This window comes from Diceros bicornis, chromosome 33, assembly GCF_020826845.1.
Source record: "Diceros bicornis minor isolate mBicDic1 chromosome 33, mDicBic1.mat.cur, whole genome shotgun sequence".
In the NCBI taxonomy this organism is placed as follows: domain Eukaryota; kingdom Metazoa; phylum Chordata; class Mammalia; order Perissodactyla; family Rhinocerotidae; genus Diceros; species Diceros bicornis.
In genome coordinates, this window is record NC_080772.1 from 18,328,888 (window position 1) to 18,351,430 (window position 22,543).

Consider the following 22,543-nt stretch of genomic DNA (forward strand, 5'->3'; position numbering starts at 1 on the left):
CCTTCATGGGCCATTATAATAGCTTTGGCTGTTACTCTAACATAGAAAACCCCTAGAGGATTCTGAACAAAGGAGTGAGGCTGATTTAACTCGTTTCTGAAAAGGTTCACTCTGAATGCGTAGACTAGAATCAAGTAGAAGCACATAAGTAGATGCAGGGAGACAGGTAAGGAGCAACTGCAATAAACAAGACGATAACTATGGCTTGGGGAGAGAGGGATATGGGGAGATGTTGGTCAAGGGGGATCAACATTTTTTAACCTCAGTTATGCAAGATAAGTTCTGGAGATCTAATGTACAACAATATGACTATAGTTAACAATAAAAAAATAATAACTATGGCTTAAATTGGGATGGTAACAGCACTGGGGTAGTGAGATTCTGGATATATTTTGAAGGTATCCATCAAAAGGATTTTCTGATGAGGTAGACATAAAGTATATAAGAAATAAGAGTCAAGAATGACTCCAAGGTTTTTGATGTGACGACCAGAAGAATGGAGTTACATTTTCTGAGATGGCAAAAGACTGCAAAATAAACAGACTTGGGGAAGACAAATCTTTTGTTTAATAGACATGTTAAACGTGAGGTACCTATAACACACCCACGTGGAGATGTTCTACAGAGTTAAAAAAATATGAGTCTAAAGCTCTGTTTTAAGGAGAGCAGAATCCTGAACATGCTTATAGAGAGAGATGGAGACAATAAAGAGGAAAAGGCTGAACATCTGTGGGGGAAAAATATGTACTAGAGTAGAATGGAACTGATGCAGGTAAGATACACAAAGTAACTAAAGAGGGAAAAAAGGAAGAAGAGCAAAAACAAGACAGTGGACAACACTTAGGCTTAAGAGTATGAAAAAGAATTAGTGAAAGAGGCGAAGTAGTGAAGAATAGGATGGCTCATTATCATAGAAGTTGAGGGAAGAACTCTGAGCATGAGGAGAGTAGTCATGGAAGACTCCACTAAGATGAGTAAAAGTACCTACTGGAATATTAATAGTACATTTTTAATAGTATGAATTAAAGTAGAAGGGATCAAGGAGTGTGTGGATGAAGAGATAAATCTGGCAAAGAGAGGGCGAGAGAAAGAAAATTGTACACATATACACACCTAAATTCATTTCACCTTGTGGACTTGAGTAATACATTAAAAGTTGAAGAACCGAGACTAGAAGAAGATAAATAGTCTTCCTCGCCAGCCGACTGAGAACAAAATACATCCAGTGACAGGACTATCTGATGAGATATTTCATAACCTCATCTTTGTCCACGTTAGCATGGACATCTTTTTAGTATTTAGCAACTTTACAACTCTAAGACTCTTTTGATGAAGAATACTCAGGATGCATTTTAAAATTGTGTGCTAATGACAGACTCCCAGTTACTAAGCCAGAGATTTCTCAATTACCTATAACTCTAAAATGCTGCTCTTTTTTCACATCACATTCAATATTGGTTTACAGGCTCTAAACGTCAAAGTAATAGATTATTTCTGCTGCAAACAGTGATGAAAAGCTACATAATGAAAGATATCTCAATCTCAAATAACAGATGATAACATTAACTGATATTGGTACAAAATAAATAATGCTTACCTAGCATACGAATGTACAATGCAGTCTGATCAGAACTGTCATAGGAAATAGCTCCACGCCTCTAGAAAAAAACATACACACATTTTTAATGCAGGACAATTAAATGTGATACAAAATTCAATTCAACAAATATGTATTTATTTGTGAAGCACTGCACAAGACAAGTTTGATGTACAAAATGAAATTAGATAGAGCATCTGCTCTTGAAATCTCTAGTTGTGAGGAAGACAATTATAATACAATATGCTAAGCACTACCATAAAAGTGGATAGAGTGAGGAACATGCAGTAGAGGGAAATTTAATCTGTCGGAGTAAGTCAGACAAGCCCACTTGGGGAAAGACCTTCTGCACAGGTAGACAGAAGAACAGATATGGTCCAACTCTTTACTATTTCCTTCACTTAAACATGAATGAGGGGGCCGGCCCCGTGGCTTAGCGGTTAAGTGCGCGGGCTCTGCTGCTGGCGGCCGGGGTTCGGATCCCAGGCGCGCATCGACGCACCGCTTCTCCGGCCATGCTGAGGTCGCGTCCCACATACAGCAACTAGAAGGATGTGCAACTATGACACACAACTATCCACTGGGGCTTTGGGGAAAAAAAAGGAGGAGGATTGGCAATAGATGTTAGCTCAGAGCCGGTCTTCCTCAGCAAAAAGAGGAGGATTAGTGTGGATGTTAGCTCAGGGCTGATCTTCCTCACAAAAAACAAACAAACAAACAAAAAACACGAATGAGAAAGCAGACAAACAAGAATCATCAGACATTTGAAGAAACCCATTAGCTAGAAATAAATGGAACAAAATGAAAAACCAAATGACCCAGAGACGGGCAAGAAATGAGAGAATTTTTTTAAAAAATGTAATTAGTGTACTCAAAGAAGATCTGAGAAGACACTGAATCTATAAAACAAAACACAGGGTGCCGCTGAAAGACAGCAGATTTAAAAATACATTTTTGTATTTAAAAATAAAGTAATATAAAAATGTATCTTGAAACATTATTCATAATAGCCCCAAACTGGAAACAACCCAAATATCCATCAACTAATGAATGAATAAAGTGTGGTACATCCATACAATGGAGTATTATTCCAACATAAAAAGGAATGCTACAGCATGGATGAGCCTTGACAACAATATGTTGACTGAAAGGAGCCAGACACAAAGGACCACTAGGTATGGTTCCATGTATATGAAACACCCAAAATAGCCAAATCCATTGAGACAGAAAGTAGACTGGCAGCTCCTTAAGAATTGGGAGAGTTGGTGGGAAATGCGGAGTGAATGCTAATAGGTACAGGGTTTCTATCTGCGATGATGAAAATGTTCTCAAATTAATCGTGGTAATGACTGCACAACTCTTGAATACACTAAAAATCACTGAATTGTACACTTTAAATGGGTGAATTGTATGGTATAAAATTATATCTCAATAAATCTATTATAAAAAATAACAAATAGGGCCGGCCCGGTGGCGCAAGCGGTTAAGTGCGCGCGCTCCGCTGCGGTGGCCCGGGATTCGCTGGTTCGGATCCCGGGCGCGCACCGACGCACTGCTTGGCAAGCCATGCTGTGGCAGCGTCCTATATAAAGTGGAGGAAGATGGGCACAGATGTTAGCCCAGGGCCATCTTCCTCAGCAAAAAAAAGAGGAGGATTGGCGGATGTTAGCACAGGGCTGATCTCCTCACCAAAAAAAAAAAAAAAAAAAACAAATATTACAAATATAAAACATAATTACTAAAACAAAAAAAAATTGCAAGAGCTGAAACACCCTCAGCAAGTTCTGCCAACTCTACCTTCACACTCATCTCCTCTATCTCCACTTCTTCATTCTGTCTCAGACCACAGCATCTCTCATCTGGACTCCTGCAATGTGCTGCTGACTGGTTTTCCTGCTGCATCTCTTGGCCCCGCCATCCACTCTTTGCATAGAAGCAAGAGTGAACATTTCAGCTACTTCTCAAAATCCTCCAATGGCTTACCACTGCACTTGGAATACATTCCAAACTCCAAGCTCTGATTTCCTAGGTCCTCTCGTCCTACCACCCTTTCCTCACCACAATGACCCAGGCACATAGCCTCCTTGCTTCTCCTCAACCATGCCCAAAGGTACAGGCTTTATACTTGTTATTCCCCTGTCCAGGGTCACTTCCTCACTGTTCCCTTATCTCTCAGGTTCTAGATGAAACGCGATCTCCTCAGAGAGACATTCCCAGACTGCCAAATCTAAAGTCACCTGAGAGTCAGCCTCCTCCACAGCTCCCACCTCTGTGCTCTGTACAGCACTTAGCTGATGCCATCTTGTTCACTTGTTACTAAAATAAACAGCTCCATAAGAACAGAAAACACGCCTGTCATATTCCCACTGTACCCCCGACCCCTAAAACATAGCTCTTATTTAGTAGATTCTAAATAAACGAATAATAATTTATAAATAAATTGATGAATAACAGAATTGATAGAAAGACAGATTTAAAAATCTGGAAGATAAAATTGACCAAACTTCCTATTAGAATCTAACAGTAGCAGGGACTTCTTCCACGGCTGCATCCCCAGATCTAGAATAATCCCAACGTTTATAATAAAGCCTAGCACATTGAAAGTAATCAATAATATCAGTTGAATAAATAAGCAAGAAAATTATTTTATTTTTTTTTTGCTTGAGGAAGATTAGCCCTGAGCTAACATCTGTGCCAGTCTGCCTCTATTTTGTATGTGGGTCATCGCCATAGCACGGCTGACGAGTGGTGTAGATCCCCACCTGGGATCTGAACCTGCGAACCCGGGCCACTGAAGGAGAGTGCACCAAACTTAACTACTACACCATGGGGCTGGCTCCAAGAAAAGTCTTTTAAAATAAGGAAATATAGAATTAGTGCCATGGGATATTAATATATAAAGTAGTGTGACACTATGAAAAAACAGACAAAATAGTCGATAGAGAATCTAGAATCAAATCCAAGAATATACAGTGTTTTGTATATGACAAATACGGGATTTTAGATGTGGGGAAAATATTGATTATTTAATTAAAAACATTAAATAAAGTGGTTGTTATATGGAAAAACATAAAGCTATAATATTACTTCCTACTCCAAAGTATATTATACATGGAACAAAAATTTAAATGTAAAAATTAAGGCATGAAAATATTAGAAGAAAATATGACTGCATTAAAAAAATCTTAAACAGGAAAGACCTTTCTAATTGTTTTATAAAATCCAGAAGTCACGAAAAAATGGATCAATTTAGCCACTTGAAAGTTAAATTATGTATAGTAAAATATATCATAAACAAAGGCATCAAACCAAGGAAAATGAGTTCAACAGATATGACAAAGGGCTAATTTTTCCCTACTACATCTAAAAATGAAAGGGAAAAAAAGAAGTGCCTTAAAAATCAAGTAGAAAATGATTAATAATGGTGTAGAAAAATAGGTAGGACAAAAACATACTATTCACAGGGAAAGAAATAATAAACCAATAAACTCTAAAAAAGATGCTTGACTTTATTAACAAAAGAAATATACATTAAAGCAATGAGATCACATTTTTACATATCAGATTAACGATCTTCTTCCTTCACAAATTTCTGGCATGAGATTTACAACTCAACATACACCTACAAATCTCAAGAAAAAATAATCATGTTTTTTAAAATTACCATAAAGAAAATTTACTTTATTTAAAGTCCACACTTAGTATCCAAAGTAATTCCCCAGATCATTAAGTTATTACCTCCTTAACACTTATCGTTTAAGAGAAAAATATCAATTAAATTCTTATATAGTTTCATGTATCCTTAAAAAAACAAAAACAATAGTGCATGAAACATAAAAGGAACAAAAGTTTGAAACAAAAATAAAATTCATTTTCAACACTGGTTGCCTCCAGGGAGACTGAGGGATACAGGGGTAGGAGCACGACTTTTCAATGAATATCTTGTGAATTTTGTAGCATGTGTACTCATTATATATTCACAAAACAAATCAAATTAAAATGAAAAAAGTAAAATAAGAATTTACTACAAAGAAATCTACAAAGAAAAGCATGACCTCAAATCCCAAGGGACTAAATCATACAGAATACACTCCTGGCATTATGTTTAAAGTGTCTTCCACCAACAGAATACTCTAAGGAAGCCTCCTGCAGTGTTTCATGGTAAACTGTTTATTCTGGACCAAAGAGCCACCGTAATCACTTGGTATTAAAAGGCACTGCTCACACCTGCTGTTCTGATCCCCACCTCAAGATATTTAACTTCTTAGATGACAGGCTTCCCCTTAATACCACTATATTAGAGGAAAACCTAGTGGCCTGGAGAGAGCATATATGGAAATACATATTTCTATCAGCACAATCATATTAATAAAACTACAGATATCAGGTAATAGCCTGTTATGGTCAATATCAATCAACCCGCTAGTATCTAATACCAAGTTGGACAAAGATTGTTAAAACAAATTTTAACCTGTTATCTCTAATAGCCCTCTTTAGGAGAGCGGCTGGCTTTTTTTTTTTTTTTTTTTTTTATGTACCAAGGGTATTTACTAAAATAGCCACTAATCATAAAGGTAAAATCTCACTTCACATATTAACAATTGAGAAAGATTGACTAATACCAGCTCTCTGTTAAATAGAATAGTATAAGTCAAAAAGTGGCTAAGGAACATAATCTAATTTATAACATACTAAATTTATTTTAAGGTAGTCATTCTAGACTTATTTATAGAGGCACTAATTTAGATATTAAAATGGTAGGGTTTATATTAGTTAATCATAATGAAAACTTGGCAAAAAGGGTAGAACTCAATTGTAAATATTTATTACTTAGGGATGTGCAAAATATTCAATATTCTATTCTATGAATATTCTGTTCATTATTATTTTAAGTAAGTCTAGTCCACAAATACTTAACTTAAATGCAGTACTAAACCACAAGATATAACCCTTATGAAATAAATCCAAATGAGACAAAAAATAATGAACTTTAAAATATATATCTGAACTCATCACCAAATACATCCTCAGTGATAATTCGTTTATCTATCTCCTCATGGACTGAGATTAAAATTATTATTATTAAATTCTCTCACTAAACATTCTAGGTAGAATAATCTGAAGTAACTCATTTTGGAAAAATACACTATAAATTATGAATTGTAACAATAAAATTTGATTTCCACATTAGACTTACGTTACTTTAAAAAATAATTATCTGTGCTTTATATGCCAACACTGCAGCACAGACTTAACATATTTTTTAAAATTATCATTTAAAAAGCCATATACTACAAAATTCTATTTTTAATACAAATAGTAAACCAAATTTAGTCAAAAGCTTGTGTCACACTGTCAGTCATAAAACACTCTGAACTGTGATCCACATTCCCACCTCACCTCACCAGTGAATGGAAATAACTGAGAAGCTTCCACTCGTGACTTTTCTAATTTAGCCATCCTGGGAACAGCTTGTAAAGCAAACCAGCATAGGTCAAAACATGGGCGAGGCTGAGCTAATCAGAAACTGACAGCCACAGCACAAAGTTAAATTGTAAGGTTCCAAAGGACCCACTGCCACGCTAACAGTTCTGAGCGCCCTGGTAAGACACTCACCTTGAATCGGGTTGAATCATTCTTCCACAAAAGCTTTGACTTACAAGGTAAATGACCCAAGACGCAAAAGTTGTTCCCAATATTATACAAATAATACACAACTTTTAAAGACAGACATGTCTTAAAACGGAGCAAAGATATTTTAATTGCCATTGTTTTTGTCTTGTTTAAGCTTTCCTCTAAAATGATCTATCGTGCAAAAGCACGTGTACTTCCCTTACATGGTAAAAGTAATAACATATTAACTAATACCTGCTGAGCTCCTACTCTGCCGCCAGAAAATGTTCCAGGTGCTTTCATACAAAATCTCACTTAATCCACACAAGACCTCAATAAGGTAGGTATTACTGGCCCCATTTTGTGAATTAGTAAACTGATGGTCCAAGGACTTAAACACAGTAGCACAAAAAATTTTTTTGGTAACATTACCAAAAAATAGTAACATACTACAAAGGATGAAGCCCAAAGTTCTGAAAGCAGTTTTCTCTGATGTAGCAAAATGAGCTTTTTCAGAGTATATTCATCTTACATATGCTAGAAAAACATGCTCGTGTTTGAGTGCCTATTCAAATATTGTATCGATCCACTGAATAGTAGTATCCTTCCCGTTCTTCTTCCCTATGGAAATAATATAATTTTTTTAAAAATCACAAACTTAAAATATTAGCATTCTTTTCGTTTAAAAACTTAAACTTTTTGGTAGAAAAAAGTGTCTGAAAATAACTGAAATTCAACTAATGCATTATTAATATTAACTTGACCTTCATTCAATAACTTGGCAAGCTAATCCTTTAAAAACAATAAGTTAGGGCTAGTCCCGTGGCTTAGTGGTTAAGTGCGCGTGCCCTGCTACTGGCGGCCTGGGTTCGGATCCCGGGCGTGCACCGACGCACTGCTTCTCCAGCCACGCTGAGGCCTCGTCCCACATACAGCAACTAGAAGGATGTGCGACTATGACATACAACTATCTACTGGGGCTTTGGAGAAAAAAAAGGAGGAGGATTGGCAATAGATGTTAGCTCAGAGCCAGTCTTCCTCAGCAAAAAGAGGAGGATTAGCACGGATGTTAGCTCAGGGCTGATCTTCCTCACAAAAAAATAAATAAATAAAAAAATAAAAAATAATAAAAACAATAAGTTAACAGCTGTCAGTGAAACAAAATTCATTCATAATTTATAAAACACAAAGATTTTAAAAATTTGAGTACATTGTTTTGCTTTAAGAGAGTTCTTCAAGCATATTCACTAAGAAACAGGACCACTTCAAGCAAGAGACAACTAGGCTTCAAATGTTATGCTTAAATGCGAAAAATTATATATCAGGGATTAACATTTTGCTTGAAAAAGAAATTTAACTTTATAGAAGCTTTACGCTGCTTAGCAAATAGTGATGACCTTATAAATTTTAAATCAATCCCCTTTAATTTCTTAATACAGGAAGAAAAAAGCTGCATGGTGGATGAAAGATATACTCATTTTTATACAAGTATAGAAAAATAATCTCAAATAGTATAATCTTAAATATTTCCTTAACTTTAGTTTTAGACTCTCGTCCAAATGGCAAATGGCTAGCATCTATCAAGCATTCTCAGCCTGATGTTTAGAATTCAACTTCAAAAACAATAGATATATAATAATCTTACATTTTTTTCAATATTTTATAAGTAAGGCATACATTTCAGCAGCAGCCCGACCTTAAAAGAGAACAAGTATTTAGTTTTTAAAAAGTTTATAGTTGTTTAGAAATCCTCAATAATTACACTTTAAATAGATAATAAACTATAAATTTAGTAAATTAGTATTAATTAGTAAATTAGTAAATTCTTTATCTCCAAAAAAGAATGTTTAAAATATGCACACTAAAGTCTAAATTGTTTAAGAATTTTATAATCTTAAAAGTTGAACTTCTTTAATCATAAAAACTTCTTTAAGAAGAATGATACTGAGGAAAGCTACTTCGATACCAGGGAACGATACCATAAAAAGCCCCTAAGGAGGAAAAAGGTGGGAGAAGAATAAAAATTATATGCAGCAATTTTTAGCTTTTTGGCTGACAGATAAAACTCATACCTCTTTTAATCAGAGAAATAAAAACTGAAGCAAAAGGAGAAGAAACTCAACTAGCAAATTCATTCCTACCAAATATAAATACTAATGACTAACGTCACAATCCTAAAAATAAAGATGGCCTACCTTAGAAGCGATCCACTTGATAAGAACCAAGGCTAGACACCAGATCAATGTAATTCCCATTGGATCAATCAAAAGCCCGCTGCATAATCTCCCTCCTCTCCCAGCAAGCAATGAGCAAGGAAGACTTGCTAGGAGTTTGAAAATAACCAGCTGTCCTGAGGCAGAAGAGAGGGGACAGTGACTGCCTGGAACCTCAAGCAGCTGCCTTCAAACAAGAATCACCTGACTCCTCCGAGAATGCGCTGCCAGCCGGCCTTCTTACCCAGCGCGTGCCTAATGCCACGACCAGGGGTGGGTAGAACAGCGTAGATAATGTTGGAAGAGGAAAGGGAAAACACCTTAGTGAGGGCTGACCTCCCACAGTCTCCCAAACTGTAGACGCAACAGGTCTCAGGCTAGCCCCAAACACTTCTACAATCTTAGTACTAACAGAGTGCTTTGAAACAACTTTCAAAAAGTGTTCGGCAGTACTGAAAATTTCTGTCACATAGACCAGCTTCACAGGTATAATGTCCTCGCATTCAAAAACATCAACGTATTTGATTCTGTCTTTTCAGCTTTTAACACTGAATTTGTTTAACTTTTTATTTCCATTAGAGCTAGGGTTATTTTTATGAACGTTAGAGGCTTTCATAAATATTGTCTGTGCTATTTAACATAATTCTCTCATTTTGGATTTACTGACAAAGGCCAGTCTAATAGCACATTTTCAAGCAATTAAAAGTATATTATTTCCAAGCCCTAATTGCAATCTAGCTTATAATAAAATATTTTTGGTACACGTCTCATTCTTCTCTCGGCTGTGAGTGAGCTCTGCAAAGTGGGCCTATGTTCATCCATCTTCCTGGTCTCTCACAGCAGCCAGCAGGCTGCAGGGAGAACTGCTGAGAAAAAGCCTTTCATGAAACTTGTATTCAAGTATTCATCAAATATTTATGAAGCTGCTACTATGTACCAGGCCCTGGGCTAGATGCCAAGGGCATAATATCACTGAGTCAAAACAGACAGGCTCCTGCCCTTGTGAAGCATACAGCTTAGTCCCAGTCTCCATGAAACAAAGTCTGCAAATAAATACAAAATTGCAACTGTAACAAGTACGATGAGGCTGAGATAGGACCTGCCAACAAATCCTGGCTCCGATCTTGTTAAGAGATGAGGGACTTCCCAGAGTCCCTGAAATGTCCCTGAGCTGAAATGAAGGAGCAAGAACATGAAGAGGACAGGAAAAACTATCTTCGCAGACTCAATAATGCACGATGGCCCAGGAGCAGACAAAAGCAAGTAGGGTAAGCAAAGGAAATGGGAAGAAGAGCAGGGGAGGCTGGGATGCAGACGTGGGAGCGCCAGAGCGGAGGCCCCATGAAGGTGTTTCGTCTTCATCCTAAAAGCACATCCCAACCTGAAGAACTTGAACTTTAGCTGTGCCAGCACTGTGTCGAGTAGACAAAGTCATCTGATTGTCACCAGCACACAAATCATGGTTCTAAAATATTTAAAAAGCCCTAATAGCTCAAATACTGCTATTTTCATTATCCAATCTTCAATACAAAGGACTTATTTAAAAGAAAAGTTAATTCTAGACCTGTCAAAATAAAGCATAAATTAAATTTACAGTCTAAATCAAAATTTTCCTAAATTGAAGCCATTCATAACACACAGCCATAAATTTCTCACTACACTTCATCCATTATACATATCTCTTCTTGCTACTGAACTAACAAGCTGTAATGCTAATCCCTGCACAAATCGAGATAACTTTTTTATTTTCTTATGAAACTAGGTGTGACATGAGATTGTCAGGGTCTTTGATTACTCTCTGCATTCCAGTAAGATTCCAGTAACCAAACTCAAAGGATGCCCAGGAATAGAATAGAGCAGCAGCATGTATATTAGCCCAATTCTCAGGAGAAATGCTGGTGGTCATCTGTAAGGGGGCTGTGTAGCCTGGGCTAGTGGCTACAGTGGGCTCAAGTTCATTATCTGCTGCTCTAGCCTGGGCTGCATACTCCAAATTAGCCCACTACCACAATCTTATCCTCTTCTCATCTTCGCAGTTCCCCTCCAATCAGCTGCTTAAAAGTCAAGTTTTGAGAAGCAAATACAATGTTGTTATTTTTGGTACAGTACTTAAATATTCTTATAAACATCTTTTTGGTTAATGGTGAGCTCAAGAACCTGCACTTTCTTTTAGTCTAAAAGAGAAGGACTGAACGGTAGAAGAGGGAAAAAATCAGAATTGAGACAGAGAAAAAAAAAAAAAAAGACAGTGAGAAATGCAGTCCCAAAAGTTCTCTCATTTAAATGAATTTCTGTTGAGATTATTTCCACCATCTTAAAACTCAACTGCGTTTGGAGTCAGGAGGCTGGGTTTATTTCCCAGCCTTAGTGACAACAGCTGAGTGCCCCTGGGCAAGTCACCACCTCCAGTGGCCTTATTTTCCTCCCTTTCACAGAGTTAAATAACATCTATAAAAGAATACCTAGCTCATTCATAGTAGGCTCTCAATAAATTTTATTTAAGAATCAGAATATTTAAGGGGCCAGCCCGGTGGTGCAGCAGTTAAGTGCGCGCGCTGCGCTGCGGCGGCCCTGGGTTCGCAGGTTCGGATCCCAGGCGCACACCCACACACCACTTGTCAAGCCATGCTGTGGCGGCATCCCATATATATAAAGTAGAGGAAGATGGGCACGGATGTTAGCTCAGGGCCAATCTTCCTCAGCAAAAAAAGAGGAGGACTGGCATCAGATGTTAGCTCAGGGCTGGTCTTCCTCAATCAATCAATCAATCAATCAATCAATCAATAAGAATCAGAATATTTAAGACCTAAGAATGATAATGATCTAACCACTCTATCTCTGCTCCAACCCTAAGCTTAACTGAAATCACAATGGCCCATGAGGGGAACTTGTGCTGGGCTTGCCTGAGAAAACTTTCCTAAGAAAACTGTTCTGAGCCCAAGCACAGCTAGGGTCTTGGCTTTCATTTTTCACACTAGTGAATAGGTTGGCTCCCTAAAATGGTTTCCCCAGCATCCTCCTCTTACATTTCCACTATATGTCTGACACTGAAATACAGAAACAATCAAGACACAATCCTCCCAGATCAGAAAATTTCCTATTTGAATAGAAATAGCTATTGATTCATGCCTAAAACCATAGATTCTTCTTTGCTAATGACTTGTTTACATCACTCGAATCTTACAAAAAACTCAGGCAATACAGTTTTTTCTTAAAACAGTACATTTAACTTTCTAAATGGCATGAACCTAATGGCTTTATAACTTTTCCTTATTTTGAGATATGAAATATTTACTACTAATTTATCTTGATAAGTTACAAGGCCTCTTTTATAATAAAAAATTTCAATAAGATGAAATAAAAACAAAAGCTGTTTTCCAATTAGTATGAACACTTCTTTTTAATATTATGTTTATTTCTTAGAAAATTCTCCTAAAAATTAATCTTTCCAGATCGAATCATGTAATTTACTATTCCATAAAGAAATAGTTGCCTTTTTTACACTAACATATTCTTTCACATTAACATTTCCCACCTGTCTCAAAGCCTTGGTGAAACATGGCAGGGTAACAAAAAATCACTTGATTATACTAGAAAAATTAATGCACAGGATAACTAAACTTTCAAAAACATAATTTGATACTATAAAAAGAAAGTATAAAACTTTTTACCTTTCTGGGGCTTATGAAACTAATAATTAGGGTATTAAAAGCAGACCTCACTATTTGAGGAGTGTGATCAATAGAAAGAAAAGATATGACTTTGATCATTGTGTCTCAGAGCAGTAATCCAAGTGCAAATTTTATCCCTGGGGCTCTCTGCCACCCACAGGACAGCTGTCAATCTTGGCAATAGCCTTTAGCTATCCATATAGAGACTCAGCATGTCCCTCTCTTGACCAAATTAGGCCAACCTCATCTGCATTGACATCAGTGTCTATAATTTTGGAATCTCGTTGACGGAAATAGCCTATCCCAGAGTTCTTCATACAAATGTAGTGTCTGTAGAAAACCATAACCAAATTTATAACAGAAAAATGTGAGTACTGCAGTCAAAACCCTCCAATTGTGCTTTTATCATTCTGAATTCCAGCCAATTTTAGTAACAAATAATAAATTAGGGTGGGTTTTTTGTTTCTTTTCCTAAAATACACATATCAGGACTTATTATTTTTCAAATGGTATGAATTTCAAGACATACGAAACTGACAAAAAAATTAAGCTTTGATAACTAACAAAAATTATTTTAAAACTGTGGTAACATGAAGTTTTACCAGTTAATTAAGACCTTTGCGTCATACTGACAGAGTTCTGAATTAAGTTTTCTGTTATATGGTGTCCTAGTATTTGATGGCAACGGAGTTGTGATTAGTCATAGTATGAAAGAGGTAATAAAAACACCTTGACATTTTACAAACATTCAAGTATTCTGGTCCAGAAAACTACATCTTATGATATTAAAAGAAATTACAAACTTGCTTATCGAACCACTGTTCATAATATTTTAAATATTATGGAAAAGTAGAAATGGCCACAATTTCCAGAAGGGAAAAAAAAAGTGGTGTAGATTCTACAACTGCAGAGTTCGGACTTAGAAGAGGGGCATACAATGTGTATAATGTAAGTGTAAGGCTATACTAGTATATCAGACCAGGAGAATGTCACAGACGCAGGACACCCTAATTTCGGCAAGGCTGCACACGAAGTCTCTGGTGCCGTCATCAGCAACAAAACAGAGCAGTGTGAGCCCCATACTACAGTTAGGTGGACTCCTGGCTGACTGAACAAACATACCCAGAGATAAGTACTTGACAATAAACTAGTGGAAGAATTCTAGAGGTAAGTAACACAGCTCTGCATTTGACCTTGTCTTGTTCCACAGTTTATTTACTGGGGGGTAGATCAGACAAATGCATATCAAATCTGCATATAAAACACAAAGGGTAAACCAGCATACTTAATTACAAAATAAATAAAGAATAAAGTTCGCATTTTTAGATAAAATAAACTGCATGTGTGTAGAACAATGAAAATGGCTTTAAAAAGTTTCCTTAAAAAAAAAAAGGCCAGAATGTTTAACCTCTAAGTTAATAAGAGACAATGAGTAAAGGCAAACTTAGGAGGCACTGATAAGTATGCAGATCAAGGATGCTCCACTATTCTTAATACAGGCCACATTTATAAAACTGAGTTCAGTTCTGAATATTACACTGGAAGACGCACACATACATGACATTTTAAAATTCAGATAAGGATAATATATAAAGAATAGTTTTACAAACTGAGATACTTCAGGCAAAGAAATAAACAGAGGGACAGAATAAGTGTTAAACTGCTACAAGATAAAATAACCAAAGGAGTTCTGCTTTATTCTGGGAAATTATAGAAGGTGGAAGTAGGACCAATGGACAGAAGTTTATGGAAAACAGCATTTGACTCAATATTACTGTGTAAGAACGTTCTACAATTTTTAAGAACTTTCTACAATTAGAGCCATGTAAATTGCAAGAAACTGCCTCAAACTAGCCTCTGTTAAGGATGTTGTGGGGCAGGATAGAACAAATGACCTCTTCAAGGTCTCTGCCAATTCTAAGATTCCACAACACTATAATTGACTCAATTTAATAACCAAAGAAGCCTTTCTAAGAAAGCTACTATTATTAAAGGCTTTTCAACGGGAAATGCATCCACCACCACACCCCACAGACTTAGCCATATTGACTTCTTCAAAGCTATGAGAACAACTAAGTGGTTACCGGTATTTATCTTAAAAGATACTTTTTAATGAGAACTATTTGTAGGTAAGGAAAAATCTTCACTTCTAAAAATAATATCATGAACAAACTGCTACCTGTGGGCAAATATACATCAAAATATTTATAACATAGATACTAAAGAAAAAAAATACTAATCTCTCCAGACATCGGACAAATTTAAAAAGAAAACTTCTAAATAAGGATGGCAACTGTCAATAATTGCTCCCCTCTCCAAATCAATCTGAGTAGAAGCACAAAGAATTTCTGAAGTGTACTTGAGGCATGCTGAATTGAACAGTACTATTTCACATTCACATATAGTATTGCAAAGAAGAAAGAAAGACAGAGAAAGAGATTTTGAGATCTCCACTGTGTTAGGCATGAGAGATATGATGTAAATGAGACAGAGCCCTTGCCCTTACCTAGTTCAGATTTTTGGGGAAGCTACAATCAATCACAATCACAAGAAATTACAACTACAAGCAAATGTAAGATGCTATGAGTACCAAGTGTGACACCTAACCCAGGAACTGGCAGTATCAGGAAGACTACCTGGGGAAAAAGTAACATGTAATTTGACCCTTAAATGATGCATAAAAGTTTGTCATACAAGAAGCAGAGAAAAGAGCCCCAGGCAAAAAAGCAGTATGCGCAAATAGCAGAGGTAAGCAAAATCAAGGCCAACTAAAAATATAAACAAGGTTCTACAAATGACAGGGTAACTGGTACTGGACTAGCTAGGCCTCCCATCATGAATAACTAGAAAGCAAGGCTTTTTATATGAAACATATGAGACACTGTTTTCAAATGTCAGACACCAAGTAATACAGGACTTTGATCCCTGAGACAAGGGGGAAAAAAACAAAAAACAAGGAAGCCCTATAATTGTCCAGGTTTCTTCTTGAAGGCAATTACCAAATCCAGAACGAGAGCACAGCAGTCTCACAAAGCTGAAGACAGAGACTAGAGTTCAGGGAGGCCGAGGCACTTGGCATTTCCAGGGCTGAGTATCAGAGTAAGAGCTGTAAATATAACAGGCTCCAAAAGTGGGTCCCCTTGAGTCTCGGGCTGATACTAAACGAGGCATGTGTAGGATGAGATTCCATGAGGCTGGGAAAAGAACAACTACCAGAGAAAGAACAACTATGGTGGAGCTGGGAGACATCTGAGTCCCAATCAGCCACAGCAAAGAGCTCTCACAGAATACCCAAGACATTTCAAAGAGACCCCAGAAATGCCACACCTTAGGAGAAGGGCAGAAGTAGCCCATCAATGTAGAAAGTTCTGTTGGACAGCACCATCTGGACCCACACTAAAAAAGCTTAGAACAAGCCTAAAAGAATCAGGCTGATCTACGAGTAATTGCTTGCCAGATCAAAACTCGACACCTTTTTAAGTATGAAAAATCAAAAATTACAAATTAGGAGAATAAACAAGAAAATGTCACCCCAAAACAAGTGTGAAAAACAGTCAATAAAAACAAACCCAGAAATGATCAAGATGATGGAATTAGTAGATAAGGACTTTTAAAATGTTACTGTAAATATATCCAAAGATTTAGAGGAAAAAACGCATACTATGAAAAGAAGAAATTGAAACTTTTTTTAAAAAAATGGATCACTTGTAGCTGAAAAATACAATATTTAAAATAAAAAATTTACAGTTGGGATTAACAGCAGACTAAACATTATAGAAGAAGAAATCAAGAGAAATTACCTAAACATTTTCCAAATTTGATGACAACTATCAATACGTATGTCAAAGAAGCTCAATGAACCCCAAAATAGGAGAAACACAAAGAAAACCACACCAAGATACAACACAACAAAATTGCTGAAAACCAACTGATACTAATACCAAAGACATTACAAGAAAAGGAAACCAAATCCCTCATAAACAGACACAATTTTTTAAAGAAAATATTAGTAAATCAAATCCAAAAATATATAAAAAGGAACTACATTATGACTACGTAGAGATAATCCCAAGAATCTAAACTTAGTTTAATGTTTGAAAAAATAAATGTAATTCCACATATTAATAGACTAAAAAGAAACAAATCATATAATCATTTTAATCGATAAGAAAAAGCATTTAACAAAATTCAATGCCCATTTATGATAAACACTCTTACTAAACCAGGAATAGAAGGAAACTTTCTCAGTTGATAAAAGATATCTACGAAATGATAAAAAATATCTTCCTCAGTTGAAAAAGACATCTACGAAAAATCTACAGCCATCATCATACTTAACAATAAAAAACTAAATGCTTTTGCCCTAAGTTCAGGAGCAAGGCAAAGGTATCTGCTCTACCACTTGAACATGGTATTTAAAATCAGAGCCAATGCATTAAGGCAAGAAAAAGAAACATAAGGCATACAAATTAGAAAGGAAGAAGAAAAACTGTCTGTATTTGCAGACAATATGATTGTCTATGTAAAATCCTAAAGATGCTACAAAAGAACTACTAGAACTAATAAAGTTTAGTAAGGTCACAGTCAATATACAAAGTCAATACACAAAAGTTAATTGTATTTCTATATACTAGCGAAATATGATTGGAAAATAAAAATTTTAAAATACTATTTCCAGTAGCATCTACAAACATGAAAAATTTAGGGACAAATTTAATAGAATATGTACAAGATCTGTACAATGTATAATACATTTTTGAGAGAAATTAAAGACCCAAATAAATGGAGAAATCCCATGTTGTTATGGGATTGAATTGTATTTCCCCAAAAGATATGTCGAAGTCCTAACCCCTAGTACCCGCGAATGTGACCTTATTTGGAAACAAGTTCTTTGTAGACATAATCAAGTTAAGGTGAGGGTATACTGGGTTAGAGTGGGCTCTAAATTCAATACAACTGGTATTCTTATAAGAAGAGGGAAATTTAGACACAGACACACAACCACACAGGGAAGAAGGCCATCTGAAGACGGAGGCAGAGACTGGAGGAATGCATCTACAAACCAAGGAATGCCAAGGATGTCCAGCAACCACCAGAAGCTAGAAGAGACAAGGAAGGATTCCTCCCCTAGAGCCTTCAGAGAACATGGCCCTTCAGAGAACATGAACCTTAATTTCTGACTTCTAGCCTCTAACACTGTGAGAGAATAAATTTCTGTTGCTTTGAGCCACCCAGTCTGTGATACTTTGTTTTGGCAGCCCTGGAAAACTAACACACGTTTATGGATTGGAAGGCTTAATGTTGTTAAGATGTCAGTGTTTCCCAAATTAATCTATAAATTTCACACAATCCCAATTAAATTTATAGCATGCCTTTTTTGTAGAAATTGACAAGCTAATTCTAAAATTTATATGGAGGCTGGCCCCATGGCTTAGCAGTTAAGTGCGCGCGCTCCGCTGCTGGCGGCCTGGGTCCGGATCCCGGGCGTGCACCAACGCACGCTTCTCCGGCCATGCTGAGGCCGCGTTCCACATAGAGCAACTAGAAGGATGTGCAGCTATGACATACAACTATCTACTGGGGCTTTGGGGGGAAAAAAATAAATAAATAAAATCTTAAAAAAATAAATAAATAAATAAAATTTATGTGGAAAAACAAAAGACCTAGAACAGCCAAAATTTTGAGGCGGAGGGGGAAAGAGCAAGATTGGAGGACTTACACTACCCGATTTTAAGACGTATTTTAAAGCTACAGTAATCCAGATAGTGTGGTATTTATATAAAGGCAGACATAGATCAACAGAATTGAATAGGGAGTTTAGAAACAGACCCACACTTATGTGGTCAATTAATGTTTGACAAAGGTGTCAAAGTAATTCAAGGGAAAGTATAGTTTTTTCAACAAATGGCACTGGAAAAACTATATAACATACAAAAAAAGTGAACGTCACCATGTAATTTCACGCTATACAAAACACGCTATACAAAAAATTAACATAAATCGTGTAACTAAACATAAAGGCTAAAATAATAAAATTTCTAAGAAAAAGTATGAGAATATATTCATTATCTTGGGTTAAGTAAAGATTTCTAGATACAACAACTAATCATAAAAGAAAAAATATGTTAACTGGACTTCATTATAATTAAAAACTTCTGCTCTTTGAAAGACAGTGTTCAGATGTGAAAAAGCAAACCACAGACTCAAAGAAAACATTCGCAATACATAAATCTGACAAAGGACTTGTATCCAGAATATATTATACATATATTAAAAATTTATGGGGCTGGCCCGGTGGCGTAGTGGTTAAGTTCGCACACTCTGCTTCGGCAGCCCGGGGTTCACAGGTTCGGATCCCGGGTGTGGACCTATGCACTGCTCATCAAGCCATGCTGTGGCAGCATCCCATATTTAAAGTAGAGGACAACTGGCACGGATGTTAGCCCAGGGCCAATCTTCCTCAGGAAAAAAGAGGAGGATTGGCAACGGATGTTAGCTCATGGCCAATCTCCCCTACCAAAAAAAAAAAACCTCATACCAATGAGAAAAAGATAAAAATTTCAATTAAAAATATAGTCCAAATATTTGAACAGACAAGTCACCGTAGAAGATATACAAATAGCTAATACATACGTGAAAAAACGTTTAACATGTTTAATCATTAGAGAAACAAAAATTAAAACCACAGCAAGATACCACTATACACCCATGAGAATGGCTAAAATTTAAAAGACTGACGATATCTAGTGTTGGCAAGGATAAAGAGCAATCAGAACTCTCTACAAAAGAAACAGGTCCAAAAAATGACCTGAACTTGAATGTTTGTAGCAACTTTATTTATAATAGTCAAAGCTGGTAACAACACAAACATCCATCAATTTATAAATGGGTAAATAAATTGTGGCATATCCATACAATAGAATACTACTCAGCAACAAAACGAAACAAACTATTGATACATGCAATGGCATGGATAAATCTCAAAAAACATTGTGCTAAGTGAAAAAATCAGGAAAAAAGAGAATATATGCTGTAAGATTTCATTTATATGAAGTTCTAGAACAGGCACAACTAATCAATAGTGGTTGTCTGGGGCAGATTGCAAAGGGATCCAAGAGGACTTTTTGGGGCGACTGAAGAGTACAATATCTTGATTGGGGTATTAGTTGCATGGGTGTACACCTCTGTTAAAACTTATCAAACTGTGTAAAAATGATACCTCAGTAAAGCTGAATTTCAAAAACAGGAGCAAAATCTATCCCCTCCCACCCACAAAGGAAATTTAATACAGGTAGAGTGTAAAGCAAAGTTGGGAGTGGTGAGGGGGTTGAGACTAGAGAAGTAATAAAGACTTTGTCAACAGTACTAAGGAGTCCAAATTGTATACAAAGGACAAAAGGAAACCACTTAAAGGATTTATTTAAGAGAGTGATACATAAATTATATTTTGGAAAAAATACTTTGGGTGCCAGTGTGTGGAATGGATTAACAGAGTGGAAGACTTCAGTCTTCAGGAGATCTGTAAGAAGGCTGTTGCCCTAATCCAGAATGAGCTGATGGCCCAGATTAGGGTAGTGGTCATGAAAATAGAGAAAGGTGATGGGATTCAAGAGACTGATTTGCTTTAATGTTTCAGGAGAGGGGTTAAGTGCCCCAGGGACAACTAAATGGAAGTGTTCATTCAGTAGCTGGGCTTGTGAGCCTCACGGCCCTGAAAGAGAGGCGGGCTGGAAAGAGGGATTCGGGAGTAATCCTCGAGTAGTCAAAACCATATGGTGAGTAAGATTATCCAAGGAGAAAAGAGAAGATGAAAACCAAAATCTTTAGGCTCACAACAGGAGACGACTGGGAGGGCAAAAGGCCAAAATTCGCAAATGGTAACTATTCACACTAAATAGCAGCCCCCCCCCCCCATCTATCTGTTTTTTCCTCTCTCACACGTATATACAAATAACATTCCTTCCCCTCTTAAACCTCAGTAACGTTAAAGTCAGTAAGAAACAGCTTCGAATACAGTACAAAAAGCAAGCGACAAAGAAGGCCACTGCTCAACGAATCTCAAACTGAATCTCCTTTTAGGGCTTCAAGTTTCTTCCAGACCTAGGCCAGAGAAAGAACTCTTGGTTCAGCCCCTTCCCCCAGGCTAGTCTCCTTTAGTTCCTTTAGAACATGAAAGCAAGATATAGCAAATAATATTAAAAATTCTTCCATCCAGTTCTGTAATAGATACTGATTTGAAAGAAGCAGCCAAGAATAAACTGTAGCTAACCAAGACAAAACCTATTTCCTATTATTATTATTTACCAGGTGATGTAAATGAATCTGTTAGTAAAGTCTCTGAGATCACTTCCAACAGTGGACTAGTTTAGAGAACTGACCCTACCATTGCAAACAACTGAAAATGCTGGAAAATATAGAAAAAATCTACTGAAATGAATCTATGAGATGGTAAGGAAATACAGAATACTCAGGCAAAAACTAAGGCAAGTGGCTGAACGGGGGCTCTGGGTTTTTCATAATGTCATGCATATATGAAACAACAAAAGACCAAAGCCCAGGGTCTGGCCCAAATGTTAGAGCACCTCCCAGTAACTATTACTAATGGAATACAATGAGCAATAATAATTACATTCTATGCTCATTTTAAAAAACAGCTTGAATCAAATCATACGCAATTTGACAACCATCAGCTAGGAGAATGTAATACAAATTTGTGCAGGTTGGCAAAAAGATTGTCACCCTTTGGATTTGCCACCATTTTGGTGAACTTAATTGCAAAGGCAATTAAGACTAATTAATGCTACCTTAAGGAGCTCTAACTAGAACAATGTACAAAAAGCAGTTTAGCAAGGTTCAGAAAAAAGAACTATTTTCTCTTAAATTAACACCATTTGTTTACATTTAATAAAATGAAGTGAACACGAAAGCTTCTGTACTTAGCATATACAATTATAATGCTAATTATAATGCTTTGTTTAAAATAGAATAGACAAAGAAAAAGGCAAAAATAACTCTTAATTTGCATTGAAATACATGGTACTTCTTGTTCAAAAGAAATGCATTTATAATCAACACTACAAAAAAATCTAAAACTTAATTTATATTATCTAACATTAACAATAATCTCTCACTAAAAAAATATTTTCTTCATAGAGACAGAAAGTAGAGTAGAGGTTACCAGAAGCTGGGGAAAGAAGGGAATAATAGCAAGTTACTGTTTAATGGGTACACAGTTTCTGTGTCACATGATGAAAAAGTTCGGGAAATGAATAGTGGTGATGGTTGCACGACATTGTGAATGTACTTAATGCCACTGAATTGTATATTTAAAAATGGTTACAACGGCAAATTTTATGTTAGGTGTATTTTAGCACAATAAAAAAATACATCGGAAAAAATACTGTCATTTAATTTTCCTTCAAGTTTAGAATTCTCTTAAGTCTGAAATT

At 36.3% G+C, this 22,543-nt stretch overlaps 1 protein-coding gene across 5 annotated transcripts in view; it reads right to left on the reverse strand.

Moving 5' to 3' along the window:
* PDE7A (phosphodiesterase 7A) overlaps window positions 1–22,543 on the reverse strand; it is a 122,422-nt gene that overhangs the window by 59,490 nt on the left and 40,389 nt on the right. For 2 of the 5 annotated variants that reach the window (XM_058528792.1, XM_058528787.1), the window contains exons 2-3: window positions 9,406–9,555; window positions 1,598–1,658 (exon numbers count right to left, since the gene is read on the reverse strand). In XM_058528792.1, the coding sequence (XP_058384775.1) occupies window positions 1,598–1,658; window positions 9,406–9,555 (211 nt within the window). Of the gene's footprint in view, window positions 1–1,597; window positions 1,659–9,405; window positions 9,561–22,543 lie in introns of all 5 variants that reach the window. The other 3 variants (XM_058528791.1, XM_058528790.1, XM_058528788.1) reach the window with 2 other exon arrangements.